At 33.2% G+C, this 14171-nt stretch overlaps 1 protein-coding gene across 11 annotated transcripts; it reads right to left on the minus strand.

The window, feature by feature from the left end:
• Positions 1-2582: 2582 nt before the first annotated feature.
• Positions 2583-12466, minus strand: LOC111994791 (ADP-ribosylation factor 2-like). Of its 11 annotated transcripts, XM_065782075.1 has the most exons (10): positions 12074-12466; positions 11540-11652; positions 10950-11015; positions 9036-9626; positions 7855-8015; positions 4549-4619; positions 3559-3678; positions 3072-3195; positions 2879-2954; positions 2583-2788 (listed from the first exon to the last, which is right to left on the minus strand). In XM_065782075.1, the coding sequence occupies exons 5-9, from the start codon at positions 7949-7951 to the stop codon at positions 2908-2910; spliced, it is 459 nt and encodes a 152-aa protein (XP_065638147.1). In that variant the 5' UTR covers positions 7952-8015; positions 9036-9626; positions 10950-11015; positions 11540-11652; positions 12074-12466; the 3' UTR covers positions 2583-2788; positions 2879-2907. The 11 variants fall into 11 exon arrangements, with proteins under 11 accessions (XP_065638147.1, XP_065638137.1, XP_065638141.1 ...); XM_065782065.1 differs by lacking the exon at positions 10950-11015 and having other exon boundaries at positions 2879-3009; positions 3078-3195; positions 12074-12462; XM_065782069.1 differs by lacking the exon at positions 9036-9626 and having other exon boundaries at positions 2879-3009; positions 3078-3195; positions 10950-11012; positions 12074-12462.
• Between the last annotated feature and the right edge of the window lie 1705 nt (positions 12467-14171).

The following is a 14171-nucleotide window of genomic DNA, read 5'->3' on the forward strand; positions in this document are numbered from 1 at the left end:
TTAAAATTCTGCCACGTGTAGAGTTTAATTGTGAAGAGTCATACTATACGACACAATCAATCATCCAAAAAAACAATGCAATTAGTAATTCTTAAATAAACGGTTTAAAACACATCACTTAACCCATCGCTTTACTTAGTGTTTGTAACAAAAGCTAACCGGCTATTTAAAATACCATTTCACTTCCTATTTTACGAAAAACAGTGATTGATAGAGAGATCAGGCAAAGAGAGAAACATTTGATGACTGCCATTACCACCATTCTAGCCTTCCACGAGAGACCCTAACTTGCTGTCAGTAAGTTTTGATTTTTTAAAACATTTTCTACTTTTAGAGAAAGAAATTGGCGTGAACTATTATTTAGGCTTAGGATTGTACTTGCTATGCGAATTTGGCTGACATTAAGGTATTTTGATTGTTTTTGCTTAAACCTTATGACTGACAACCTTTCGCTGTTTACTCTCACAGTAATATATTACACTGAACAAAGAATAACTATATAAAACAAAATAAAAAGTTCAACAATAGGAGCCATCAACACCAGATGGTCAAAACTTCATGGCCTTCAGCACCCCAAAAAAAAAAAACAAAACCAAAAACAAAAACAAACAAACAAACAAACTTCGTGGCCTTCAACTTGGATATTGGTCAAATTCATGTACCATAAGCTACAATGATCAGATATGAATCTCTTTCAACACCAAGTGATACAAATATCTTAACTCAAATCTAAATGGGTGACCCTTCTGGCCTTCTCAATGTTTCAGTATGGCATATTGGCTCACCAATTCAACAAATTTTGCTCAACAATGCAATTTTGAGAAAAGTGATGCAAATATCAGAGCTCTGACTCAAGATGTGATGCATTCAAAATTTACTTGGCCTCAGTACTAACAGCAAGTGCAAATACTAACAATCCCAAAATAATATAATGATATATTTGTAGAGATAGAGAGTTGGAAAATAATTTTAGAAATAATTCAATTTTTTAGGAGCAAACTATCTTCAATAAATTTTAGATAATAAATTATGAATTGTATCATATTACAAAATATATATTCCCACGCATCGCGCGGGTCTGCGACTAGTATATATAAAAGCAGAAGCCTTCCCCTACAATTAAAGATGTTGCGACATGTTGGAAAAAAGGCCATTTAAAATTCTGCCACGTGTAGAGTTTAATTGTGAAGAGTCATACTATACGACACAATCAATCATCCAAAAAAACAATGCAATTAGTAATTCTTAAATAAACGGTTTAAAACACATCACTTAACCCATCGCTTTACTTAGTGTTTGTAACAAAAACTAACCGGCTATTTAAAATACCATTTCACTTCCTATTTTACGAAAAACAGTGATTGATAGAGAGATCATAAGGCAAAGAGAGAAACATTTGATGACTGCCATTACCACCATTCTAGCCTTCCACGAGAGACCCTAACTTGCTGTCAGTAAGTTTTGATTTTTTTTAACATTTTCTACTTTTAGAGAAAGAAATTGGCGTTAACTATTATTTAGGCTTAGGATTGTACTTGCTATACGAATTTGGCTGACATTAAGGTATTTTGATTACTTTATTTTGATTGTTTTTGTTTAAACCTTATGACTGACAACCTTTCGCTGTTTACTCTCACAGTAATATATTACACTGAACAAAGAATAACTATATAAAACAAAATAAAAAGTTCAACAATAGGAGCCATCAACACCAGATGGTCAAAACTTCATGGCCTTCAGCACCCCAAAAAAAAAAAACAAAACCAAAAACAAAAACAAACAAACAAACAAACTTCGTGGCCTTCAACTTGGATATTGGTCAAATTCATGTACCATAAGCTACAATGATCAGATATGAATCTCTTTCAACACCAAGTGATACAAATATCTTAACTCAAATCTAAATGGGTGACCCTTCTGGCCTTCTCAATGTTTCAGTATGGCATATTGGCTCACCAATTCAACAAATTTTGCTCAACAATGCAATTTTGAGAAAAGTGATGCAAATATCAGAGCTCTGACTCAAGATGTGATGCATTCAAAATTTACTTGGCCTCAGTACTAACAGCAAGTGCAAATACTAACAAATTGTTGTGGTTGCTGTATACAAGATGCTCTCCCCACAGTTGGAATACAATTCTTTTTATCTGAAATTTTATAAAGACCCCTAGCTATTGAGATGTAACCAATCACTTGTTAACCTATTAAGGCTTCAACAACAAAATCTTTGTGCATTTAAACAAAATCCTGATGGTTATAAATTAAAGTTTCAACGACTTTTTTTTTTTTTAACTTTATGCATTGAAAAAGGACCCATGGTGGACAAGAAGATCAAATCAACGGTCCCATATTCAAGCCCTAGAAACAAAAGTACCACTTACTACCACTATTCCGAACAAAGAGATTGATGACACGTAAAAGATTATCATCAATGGATCTTCAAGCACCCATGCAACTTCACCACATAAGAGAATTGACCTTTTCATCAAAATGAGAATTAGGGGGAGGAGAAACTATTACAGCCATATCCATTGAAGGAGAACCAAAAGCAAGGGTATCTCAAAATAAGCAAGGTTTAATCATATCTATGTACTGTGAATCATGAATTATTTAGAATCTACAAGGCAAATGTCAATTTCTATCATATTGTAACAATGATCTAAACAAACAGATACATTCTCAAGACAATATCAAATGTAAAATGCATAAACACCACATAACGACAAAATCCCCTTTGACAGAGATTGCAGCCCAAAAAAGTAAATGAAGATTTATGGATCTCCTAAGCCTGCAAGAACCAAATAGAAAATATTAATTAACCAAACCATAACCATATCGAAGATTATCACTTATGTTGCATGCAACAATAGAGCCTAACCTTGTTAGCAATATTGTTGGAAAGCCAGTCTAGTCCCTCATACAGCCCTTCCCCTGAAGTGGCACATGTGCTCTGGATATACTTGAAATAGAACCCAAAGTAATGGCCCCAGTCAGTGGATACCAAATTTCCTACACATAGGGTAAAACATGAGAGAGAGAGAGAGAGAGAGTGTGTGCGTGTGTGTATGTTAATATACCAGTGGCGTTGACGGAGGGAATGAGACCAAGCTTATCAGTTATTTTAGCAACATTCATGGCATTTGGAAGATCCTGCTTGTTTGCAAATACAAGCAGCACAGCCTCCCTCAATTCATCCTAGGCATTCAACCAGCAATATTATTATGCACAAGAAAATTTTAAACAAAACTCAGAAATGGTAAGTAAAATGAGCTATTGGCAGTAAGATGTACAAGGGGAATATATGTTATTAATACCAAAACAGTTGAATTAGAATACTACAGAGACTAACAGTATTACAAAGCAATGTCTGTAATAAAATGATCCAACTAATTATGTGAATTGTTAATTATGTTTAATTGTGTTAGTTTCTAATAGGCTAGTAACATTAAAAAAAATAAAATAAAAATAAAATAAAAAATCAATAAACTTTTCCAAGATCTAACTAAACTAAAACATTACAGGTTCCACTCAGTTTATAAAGATGGAGCCTTTAGTTACCTCATTCAACATCCGATGCAACTCATCCCTAGCCTCAACCACACGGTCACAGTCATTGCTATCAACCACAAAGATAAGCCCTTGAGTGTTTTGGAAGTAATGTCTCCACAAAGGTCGAATCTATACATGCACCATACAAGACTTAGAAAATGGACAGACGATAATGCCTAAGGGAAAGTATAGCTCTCAATAAATTTAACTTGGTGTATCACCAACAACACATTAATAACAATGGATCACCCATAAGCATGCCAGTTTCAAAGTATGGAAAGTACCTATGTTAACCAACTAATGCATAATACAAACATACAAGCATTCAAGTATACACATGCCTAATTGCATGTGTATGTATGTATACATACATACATATATATATATATATAATTGTTTGTATAGATTATGTATGCCACAACATGAATAGTTGTCCTCACATAGAATAAGGAAAAACTGAAAATATAATGTGGCTTTCAATGTAGCTTATGAATATGTTATGTGCTGATGCAATAACTAATCAGCACATAAATCACAAATGACTGCACACGCCTAACACAAAAACATACTTCCTCTTAAAACTAAGGAAGAAACTAAAAGACAAGGTGGCTCAAAATAATATACATACATTTTTTTATGTTGCTTGCTAATGGACAAGCATCTAAATAGCACAAGGCCAGACATATGCACATAATAACAAACAGCAACTAAACATAAGTTATCAGATACTCGTCTGAAATGTCTACCACAAGCTAAATAGCTTTTCCCTAAATAGACAAGGAAAAATTGAATCAGAAAGTAGCTAGTAGATGTAGCTTATGAATTTGTTGTGTTCTAATGGTTCAATATCTAGTCAGCACAAGACCATCCATAAGCACTAAAGAAACTAGGTGCACATGACAATTACAGAAACATGATATAATTAACAATATTTTCCTGATTTCACATTTATGCTTAAAGCTTCAGTTGTTATGAAACTTAAATACTAAGATCACATACCTTGTCCTGGCCCTCGACATCCCAGACAGTGAAGCTGATGTTTTTGTATTCCACAGTCTCCACATTGAAACCTAAGTAAAATGCAAATTGTATCAATTGCAAAAATCTAATGCCAAGCAACAAAATAAAATTGGTAAAATCCAACTACCTCTAACTACAAACTAGCAGCACATCTATACAACCAAACAATTTTGAAAAAAATAGAAAAAGCATACCAATTGTAGGAATAGTGGTCACAATCTCTCCAAGCTTGAGCTTGTACAAAATGGTGGTCTTACGAGCCGCATTGAGACCCACCATTAGAATTCGCATCTCCTTCTTGGCAAAGAGCCGACTGAAAAGCTTGGTGAAAGACAGCCCCAACTTTTATCTGAAGCTGAATCCCCAAAATTCTAAGTCAGATACCAAATTAATCTAACATAAATACACTCATACCTACCTACATACACATCACATAACTCCTAATTGTATAGTACACACAATATTCAAATCCATGATTATAATGACTTCTACATCAAACTGTATGGTATAAAATATCTTGTTTATCAACTCATAGTTATGATATTATTGGTTTTTCAAGCATTGACCAAAGAAACCTACATCAAATTAGCCCAACAGTCTACATATATCACAGAATCAAATTACCAAAGATCTAAAAGAAACAACTTTATCTCAAAAATGAGATCATATACAATTCTCATTGACCAAACCCATCTAAAACACAAATATTTGCATCCATCAATAACCATATTTATCTTACACCATAAATCAAATTTATGAAAAAAAGAGATAATATTTTTAAAAAGACCTATTATTTATAAATAATAAAGATGACATTTTTATGGAAGACAGCCACTGATTCATGTTTCATCAATTTTCTACAAACACAAAACATGCTATGGAACAAAAATCAAAATGGGTTCCGACAAATTACATCTAAAAAGGTCCTAGATGTAACAGAGGGAGAATGTGCAGAATAGCGGTGCAAAAGCTTTGTATATAGTTAGTTAGGCAACGTTTGAAACTATAAGGGAAACTAGACATCTCGAGTTTTAGAAACTCGAGATCCATATTCATAGATCTCGAGTTTTACAAACTCGAGTTCCATGCAAAAAAAATTTTAGTTTTATCACCCCTATAGTGGCGTTTTTAATTCCTATAGTGACGTTTTAAAGCCCTATAGCGGCGTTTTCCTGCAAAAATTTTTCATAAGTGTTAATACCAGGTTCAGGAAGCCCTATAGTGGCGTTTTTAAGTCCTATAGTGACGTTTTAAAGCCCTATAGCGGCGTTTTTTTGCTAAATTTTTTATAACTCCATTTTTAAGCCCTATAGTGACGTTTTTATGTCCCTATAGCGGCGTTTTTCGAAACTCGAGTCTTTAAAATTCGATTTTTACTTGAATTTTTTTCCGCATCGAAGCAATCCGCTTACAAAGCGAGACTTAAAAACTCGAGTTTTATCATGGAACTCGAGTTTTAGACACTCGAGACGCTACTTTTCAACATTGTTTTGAAACGTGACAACTATCTAAATTTTTTTATATTTATTGTTAAATGGAAATAAAATTCTGTAACAGATCTATGAGAAACCTCAAAAGCAAAAAGGAATAAAATAATTAGAATAATATAAAATAATGTTTGTCAAAATTCACATCCAATAAAATGATATTGAGTGGAGTTATAGCTTTAGATTACAACTAATTTTGTTGCCAACTTTTTCCATATATAAATATATAAAAATAATTAGAATAATATAAAATAGAAATTATTTCCCTAAAAATACTTATATTTTTATGGAAAGTTTTAATAAAACCTTGAACTCACATCCACTTTGCAAACAAACCTTTTTTCTTTTTCTTTTTTGAGAATAGCTTTGCAAACAAACCTAGTCAGCTTTAAACTAATTATTTGTTTTAAAGTTCTAATAATGTCTAATAACTTTTCTCTAATACAACAAAGCTTCCCTAATAGATGGATAATGTTTAAGAACAAAATTTAAGCACAATTCCTTACATTTATTAGGTTCTATACCATTTGAAGGAAAGATATTTCTGTGGTAGTCATAACTGCCAAAAGTTTAGCAAAACCTTCAACTCCTCTCTCCCAACTTCTTTGGTAAACAATCACATTCTAGCTCTCAACAAAATCTGTGTTAGTTTGCAGGTCATTTGGATGCTCCTTGGCAAACATCCTGGCTGATAGAATTGATATTACTTTTATGTCCCTTATTTTCAACCCGCCACTCTGAGTCTTTCCATGCCATTAGAAAATGCATCTTGACTTCAAGTTTGACTGGAAAATTAGGGCCTCAGACATTAACCTCTCCAAGTATGCACCTTGGATATTAGCTGTTGCCACCAGCATCATTAAAGTACCTATGTTAACCAACTAATGCATAATACAAACATACAAGCATTCAAGTATACACATGCCTAATTGCATGTGTATGTATGTATACATACATACATATATATATATATATAATTGTTTGTATAGATTATGTATGCCACAACATGAATAGTTGTCCTCACATAGAATAAGGAAAAACTGAAAATATAATGTGGCTTTCAATGTAGCTTATGAATATGTTATGTGCTGATGCAATAACTAATCAGCACATAAATCACAAATGACTGCACACGCCTAACACAAAAACATACTTCCTCTTAAAACTAAGGAAGAAACTAAAAGACAAGGTGGCTCAAAATAATATACATACATTTTTTTATGTTGCTTGCTAATGGACAAGCATCTAAATAGCACAAGGCCAGACATATGCACATAATAACAAACAGCAACTAAACATAAGTTATCAGATACTCGTCTGAAATGTCTACCACAAGCTAAATAGCTTTTCCCTAAATAGACAAGGAAAAATTGAATCAGAAAGTAGCTAGTAGATGTAGCTTATGAATTTGTTGTGTTCTAATGGTTCAATATCTAGTCAGCACAAGACCATCCATAAGCACTAAAGAAACTAGGTGCACGTGACAATTACAGAAACATGATATAATTAACAATATTTTCCTGATTTCACATTTATGCTTAAAGCTTCAGTTGTTATGAAACTTAAATACTAAGATCACATACCTTGTCCTGGCCCTCGACATCCCAGACAGTGAAGCTGATGTTTTTGTATTCCACAATCTCCACATTGAAACCTAAGTAAAATGCAAATTGTATCAATTGCAAAAATCTAATGCCAAGCAACAAAATAAAATTGGTAAAATCCAACTACCTCTAACCACAAACTAGCAGCACATCTATACAACCAAACAATTTTGAAAAAAATAGAAAAAGCATACCAATTGTAGGAATAGTGGTCACAATCTCTCCAAGCTTGAGCTTGTACAAAATGGTGGTCTTACCAGCCGCATTGAGACCCACCATTAGAATTCGCATCTCCTTCTTGGCAAAGAGCCGACTGAAAAGCTTGATGAAAGACAGCCCCAACTTTTATCTGAAGCTGAATCCCCAAAATTCTAAGTCAGATGCCAAATTAATCTAACATAAATACACTCATACCTACCTACATACACATCACATAACTCCTAATTGTATTGTACACACAATATTCAAATCCATGATTATAATGACTTCTACATCAACCTGTATGGTATAAAATATCTTGTTTATCAACTCATAGTTATGATATTATTGGTTTTTCAAGCATTGACCAAAGAAACCTACATCAAATTAGCCCAACAGTCTACATATATCACAGAATCAAATTACCAAAGATCTAAAAGAAACAACTTTATCTCAAAAATGAGATCATATACAATTCTCATTGACCAAACCCATCTAAAACACAAATATTTGCATCCATCAATAACCATATTTATCTTACACCATAAATCAAATTTATGAAAAAAAGAGATAATATTTTTAAAAAGACCTATTATTTATAAATAATAAAGATGACATTTTTATGGAAGACAGCCACTGATTCATGTTTCATCAATTTTCTATGAACACAAAACATGCTATGGAACAAAAATCAAAATGGGTTCCGACAAATTACATCTAAAAAGGTCCTAGATGTAACAGATCTATGAGAAACCTCAAAAGCAAAAAGGAATAAAATAATTAGAATAATATAAAATAATTTTTGTCAAAATTCACATCCAATAAAATGATATTGAGTGGAGTTATAGCTTTAGGTTACAACTAATTTTGTTGCCAACTTTTTCCATATATAAATATATAAAAATAATTAGAATAATATAAAATAGAAATTATTTCCCTAAAAATACTTATATTTTTATGGAAAGTTTTAATAAAACCTTGAACTCACATCCACTTTGCAAACAAACCTTTTTTCTTTTTCTTTTTTGAGAATAACTTTGCAAACAAACCTAGTCAGCTTTAAACTAATTATTTGTTTTAAAGTTCTAATAATGTCTAATAACTTTTCTCTAATACAACAAAGCTTCCCTAATAGATGGATAATGTTTAAGAGCAAAATTTAAGCACAATTCCTTACATTTATTAGGTTCTATACCATTTGAAGGAAAGATATTTCTGTGGTAGTCATAATTGCCAAAAGTTTAGCAAAACCTTCAACTCCTCTCTCCCAACTTCTTTGGTAAACAATCACATTCTAGCTCTCAACAAAATCTGTGTTAGTTTGCAGGTCATTTGGATGCTCCTTGGCAAACATCCTGGCTGATAGAATTGATATTACTTTTATGTCCCTTATTTTCAACCCGCCACTCTGAGTCTTTCCATGCCATTAGAAAATGCATCTTGACTTCAAGTTTGACTGGAAAATTAGGGCCTCAGACATTAACCTCTCCAAGTATGCACCTTGGATATTAGCTGTTGCCACCAGCATCATTAACAGGAAATTTGTTGCTCAAGTTTGCTTGGCAATGGACAAGTGTGCACCGTTAGCTTTCGATTGAAGTTATTCCATGCAAAAGATAGCCTTTCAAAAGAGTATTCTTTATCAGTACCATACTAATTCTTTGAATTATCTAAGAAGGGCCTCTCCGTTAATAGGTTCAACTTCAATGAAACATCATTTCCCTTGATTTCAATTGGGAATACTGCAAACTACTCTGCTAGTGCTGACCTGGAGAATTCAAAATATTTCAGAATGGTTCCATGAATTCTTTCAAAGTACAAGGATAGATTTTTTTTTGTGAAACCTTATGGGATGACACTGGAATTTTTTTAGAACTATGTAGAAACCATTATGATTGAATCCATTACTGATTTTAGCTCCAACTGCTCGTAACCATCAACACTAATAAGTGTAGAAGATGACCCAAAGTTTGTTACTACATCAGATCAACAGACTAAATAAATTTCTAAACTAATTCTCTTCAAATTAGGCACCGATACCCAAAAATAAAAATAAAAAAAACAATTTCTTATGATATTCAAAAAAAAGTAATTAAATTATGAATGGAAATGAAAACAGCATCTTTGGCATTGGTAATGCTTGTAAGCATAGGCTGAGATATTATTAATTTATTATATTAATCTAATGGAGGATGCACAGGTTAGCTAATGTTAAGAGAGCACAATGGAATACTTTATCTCTAAGTCCACAAACTGTACAATTGCACCATTGTCAAGACTCAGGGCTATATTATGCTCCAATCCAACCATTTCTAGATACTTTATTAGGTGATCAATCACACTTTAAAATATCATTTCAATTCAATGGTGTCAACCATCCAATTTAGATCAAAACATTGGAGAATCTTACAAAGTATATAATAATTGCTGTCTCCGATAAACAATGTGATGTGAGTGGTACCTTGGTCAGGAACCCAATTTTCCAGTCCTGCCTTCATTCCTCAAGCCAATTTGAGTTTTGGGTTGAGTTCCTTTCAAACTCCATAGAGACTAAAGTTCTCCTTCATAGTTCTCTCATCCAACAATTCCTTATAAGGATCTACCATGAGGTACACAACGCTAGTTAAGTTTATTTTTAGAGTCAAATTTTCAATTGCTTCTACTTGGAAACTCCAATGACACCCAAACCAAGTCATTCCTAGAAGTATATACCTTTGCTATAAATGAAGTTCTAAATGATTTAATTAAGGGCAACAACTTGAGCCAAGATTAATGACAAACTCATTCGACCCAAATAATTTGAGAGAATCTTGCTCTGTTAAAAATCCCAACAAAAACATATTTTTGAAGGAAAGTTAACCTAAGCATTTGTCTTTCTGTTTTAGCTAGAGAAAAGTTCAAATATTTTTTAATCATAAATTATTATAGATACATTTTTAGATGTTTGGATAAATTAATTAATTATTATGAAAATAAGTGTCACCTGCAAAATTCTAAGCAACAAAAGAATTTGTAAAATCCAACTCCCTATAACTACAAACAAGCAGCACTTATATAATAAAACAATGTTAACAATATAGCAAAAGAATACCAATGGTAGGAAGGGTGGTCACAATCTCTCCCAACTTCAGCTGGTACAAAATGGTAATCTTGCCTGCTACATGAAGACCCACTTTAGAATATGCATCTCCTTGGCAAAAGGCCAGCTGAAAAGCTTGGTGAAAGAAAACCCCATCTTTTATATCAAGACAGAAAATTAACAACGTTATGCAAAACTTGTGTATACGGAGTTGCAGAAACGAAACAAACAAAGCATGAAAAGGTGAAGAGTTTCCTTTTCTTTTGCCCATTTTTGTTGAATGAATGGAAACAGAGGACAATAACTTTTTTGTTGAGGTACAACAACAAATTGATCCATGAAGATCTGAAGAGCAAAGACATACACCCAAAATAAATTGAACCCAAATATCCCCCCCCCCCCCCCCCCCATCCCACCACCCAAAAAAAAAAAAAAAACCAAATCTAAGATAGATAACTGATATTAAAAACTATTATAAACCAAATTCCTTACTCAAAACCGAATCCAAGTCAAAACCTAAATTCAATCCAACCTAACGAAAATACCGAGACCTAAAGCATATTTGACCCCAAATTTAAAGAACCAAAAAATAGAAACCATACCAGTGGAGAGTACGGGTTTGATGGAGGTAGAGGCGTGACTATCTTCTTAGTTTTTTCCGCTCTCCACTTTCTATTTCTGACTGGATTTCTCTCTGACGTTCGCTCTCCAGTTTCTATCACAATTCGACACTCCCACGTTTAGATTAAAAAGAACACTCCAATGCCAGATAAATACACTATAATTTATCTAATAACCCTCATTCTTCTCTAATGACCCAAATAGCAAGCCAAAAAAAAAAATCAAAACAAACAAAATACGAAACTGAAATTCAATAAAGCAAAGGAACAAAACCTAGAAACTAAGAATTCCTAAAAACAATTCAATTAGAATTTGATAAAAAAAAAACCCAGAAATAGAAAATTCCTAATAACAATTCAGTTAGAATTTGATACAAAACCCAGAAATAGAAAATTCCTAATAACAATTCAGTTAGAATTTGATCTTCTACGTTGTTTCCCTGATTTCAACGAAATCCATAAATTGACAGCAAACATAATTGAAGACAATAGGATAAGAGGTTAGTTGAAAATTACCGAGAAAGAATAGTCTGATATCGAGAGTTCCTGGGAAAGGGGTTTTTCGTGCTTATGCTGAAGGCCGCTTCATCTTCCTTCCTCCTTATTTCGGGGAAAAAATAGAATGAAAAACATCTCTGTATGAAATCAGAAAGTTTCAAAACACAATTTATCTCTCTATTTCTTTCTCCGTATCGCAGCCAAAATCACAAGTCAAAGACCAAATCAACCTAACAAGAAAACTCTCATACATACATTCACATCACTTAGTTCCAAATAGTACACATTGTACTCAAAACCGTGAATATTGGAATTGGACCAGAAGGTGGAGATACAATAAATATCTCATTATAATGATTTTGCAGTAACCTACAACACGACTTTTATAAACCTTGCTGTATATTTCACAAGACCTATGGGATTATCTATCTTATACTTGACCAAACATGACATCACTATGTTAACCTTGTGTATTTCAAAAAGATTGGTTTTCTTTAAGCATAACATCACTAACTAAAACTAAGAAACTTAACCCAAGTTAGCCTAGGAATTCACAATCTACGTAGCACAAAATGAAATTACAATAGCTCCAAAAGAATCAGCTCATTATGTCCATGAAATGTAATTAATCACTAACAAATGAACTTATTCTTCAGCTATATGATCACAAGGTGGGAGTTTCCAAATCATTTCATTTACTTTAAATCGTAAATGTCAAAATGATTAAACCATGAAGTTAATTTTGTATTGACAATATTTAGCATTAATTTAAATTTAAAAAAAATTGAAACAACTATCCAGTAAAATAGGTTCCAACTTCCAAGCAACAACATGAGTGCACAATGAAATCGTAACAAAAGATAGAACAGGTACAAACAACCATGCATACATAAATCAAATGGAAAATTCATGAAATGAATACACATCACTTAAAGATTGACATGTGATGGGTAAAATATGAAACTTGTCCTTGATGTTGAGAAACTAAAAAACCTACACACAAGCTTCTGGAGAAATTCTTGAATGTTCTTATCTACTTGATTGACAGCAAGTCAACCAACATGCTTGCAACTGCCACATCTGCTGAATAACCCTTGTCAGCCATTATTTCAAGATATTTCATTGCCTTTGATGTCTCATGGTGTTGCAGTAACCCTCGGATTATTGTGTTATATGTGCGATCATCAGGTGAACAACCACTCCCATCCATTTTCTCAAATATCTCACTTGCTTCTTCTATCAATCCCTCTTTGCAAAGCCCTTTGAGCATTATGGTGTAAGTTCAAACATTGGGTTGCAATCCTTTAGCAAGTAGACTATAAAAGAGTTCTCTTGCAACTGTAAGATTCCCGACATTACACAAACCATCAATTAAAATGTTGTAAATCACAATATTGTTGCCCAACGTTTTGTTTTCCATCTCATGAAACACTTTCATAGCCTCAACAACTTGTCCATTCTTACACAGGCCGTCCAACAAGACAACGTAGGTTTGGGGATTTGGAGGTTGGCCACAAGCCTACATCTTATGAAATAGCTCTAGAGTAGCCTTGTGTCTCTCCACTCGACAAAACCCGCCTATAAGAGTGTTGTAAGTCACAACATCAGGAGTTACTCCCTTGTTGGACATTTCATTAAAGAGATTCATTGCCTCATCAATTCTTTTATTTTTACAAAATCCATTAATCAATGTGCTATAGCTAACAACATTAGGTGAACAACCCCTCTCAACCATCATGTTCAATGCTTCGATGGCATCGTTCAATTTATTTTGCAAACAGTATCCATCAATTAAAGAATTATAAGAGACTATGTCAGGCTTAATTGAATCATCTTATCAAAAACTTTTTTTGCCTCTATCAACATCCCCTCTTTGCAAAATGCGTCCACCAATATGTTGAAGGTCTTCACACTTGGCACAATCTTCCTCTATGCCATCTCGTTCAACAAAGTAGTAGCCTCTCTCCACTTGCCGAAATTGCATAGGCCTCGAATTAAGGAATTGTAAGTGATAAGGTCTAGCTGAATGCCTTTACTCATCATTTCTATCAAAAGGTTCAAGGCCTCAATTACCAACCTATCCTTACATAAAATGTCAATGATTGTGTTATATGCC

The sequence above is a fragment of the Quercus suber genome, unplaced genomic scaffold (assembly GCF_002906115.3).
Source record: "Quercus suber isolate HL8 unplaced genomic scaffold, Cork oak 2.0 scaffold_288, whole genome shotgun sequence".
Lineage (NCBI taxonomy): Eukaryota > Viridiplantae > Streptophyta > Magnoliopsida > Fagales > Fagaceae > Quercus > Quercus suber.

Coding starts and splice junctions, on each gene's coding strand:
- LOC111994791 (XM_065782070.1), bottom strand. CDS start 7,951: ATGCGAATTCTAATGGTGGGTCTCAATGCGGCTGGTAAGACCACCATT. Junction 3,679..4,548: donor ATGTCGAGGGCCAGGACAAG/GTATGTGATCTT, acceptor GTGCATGTATAG/ATTCGACCTTTGTGGAGACA. Junction 3,010..3,077: donor TCCCTCCGTCAACGCCACTG/GTATATTAACAT, acceptor CCCTATGTGTAG/GAAATTTGGTATCCACTGAC.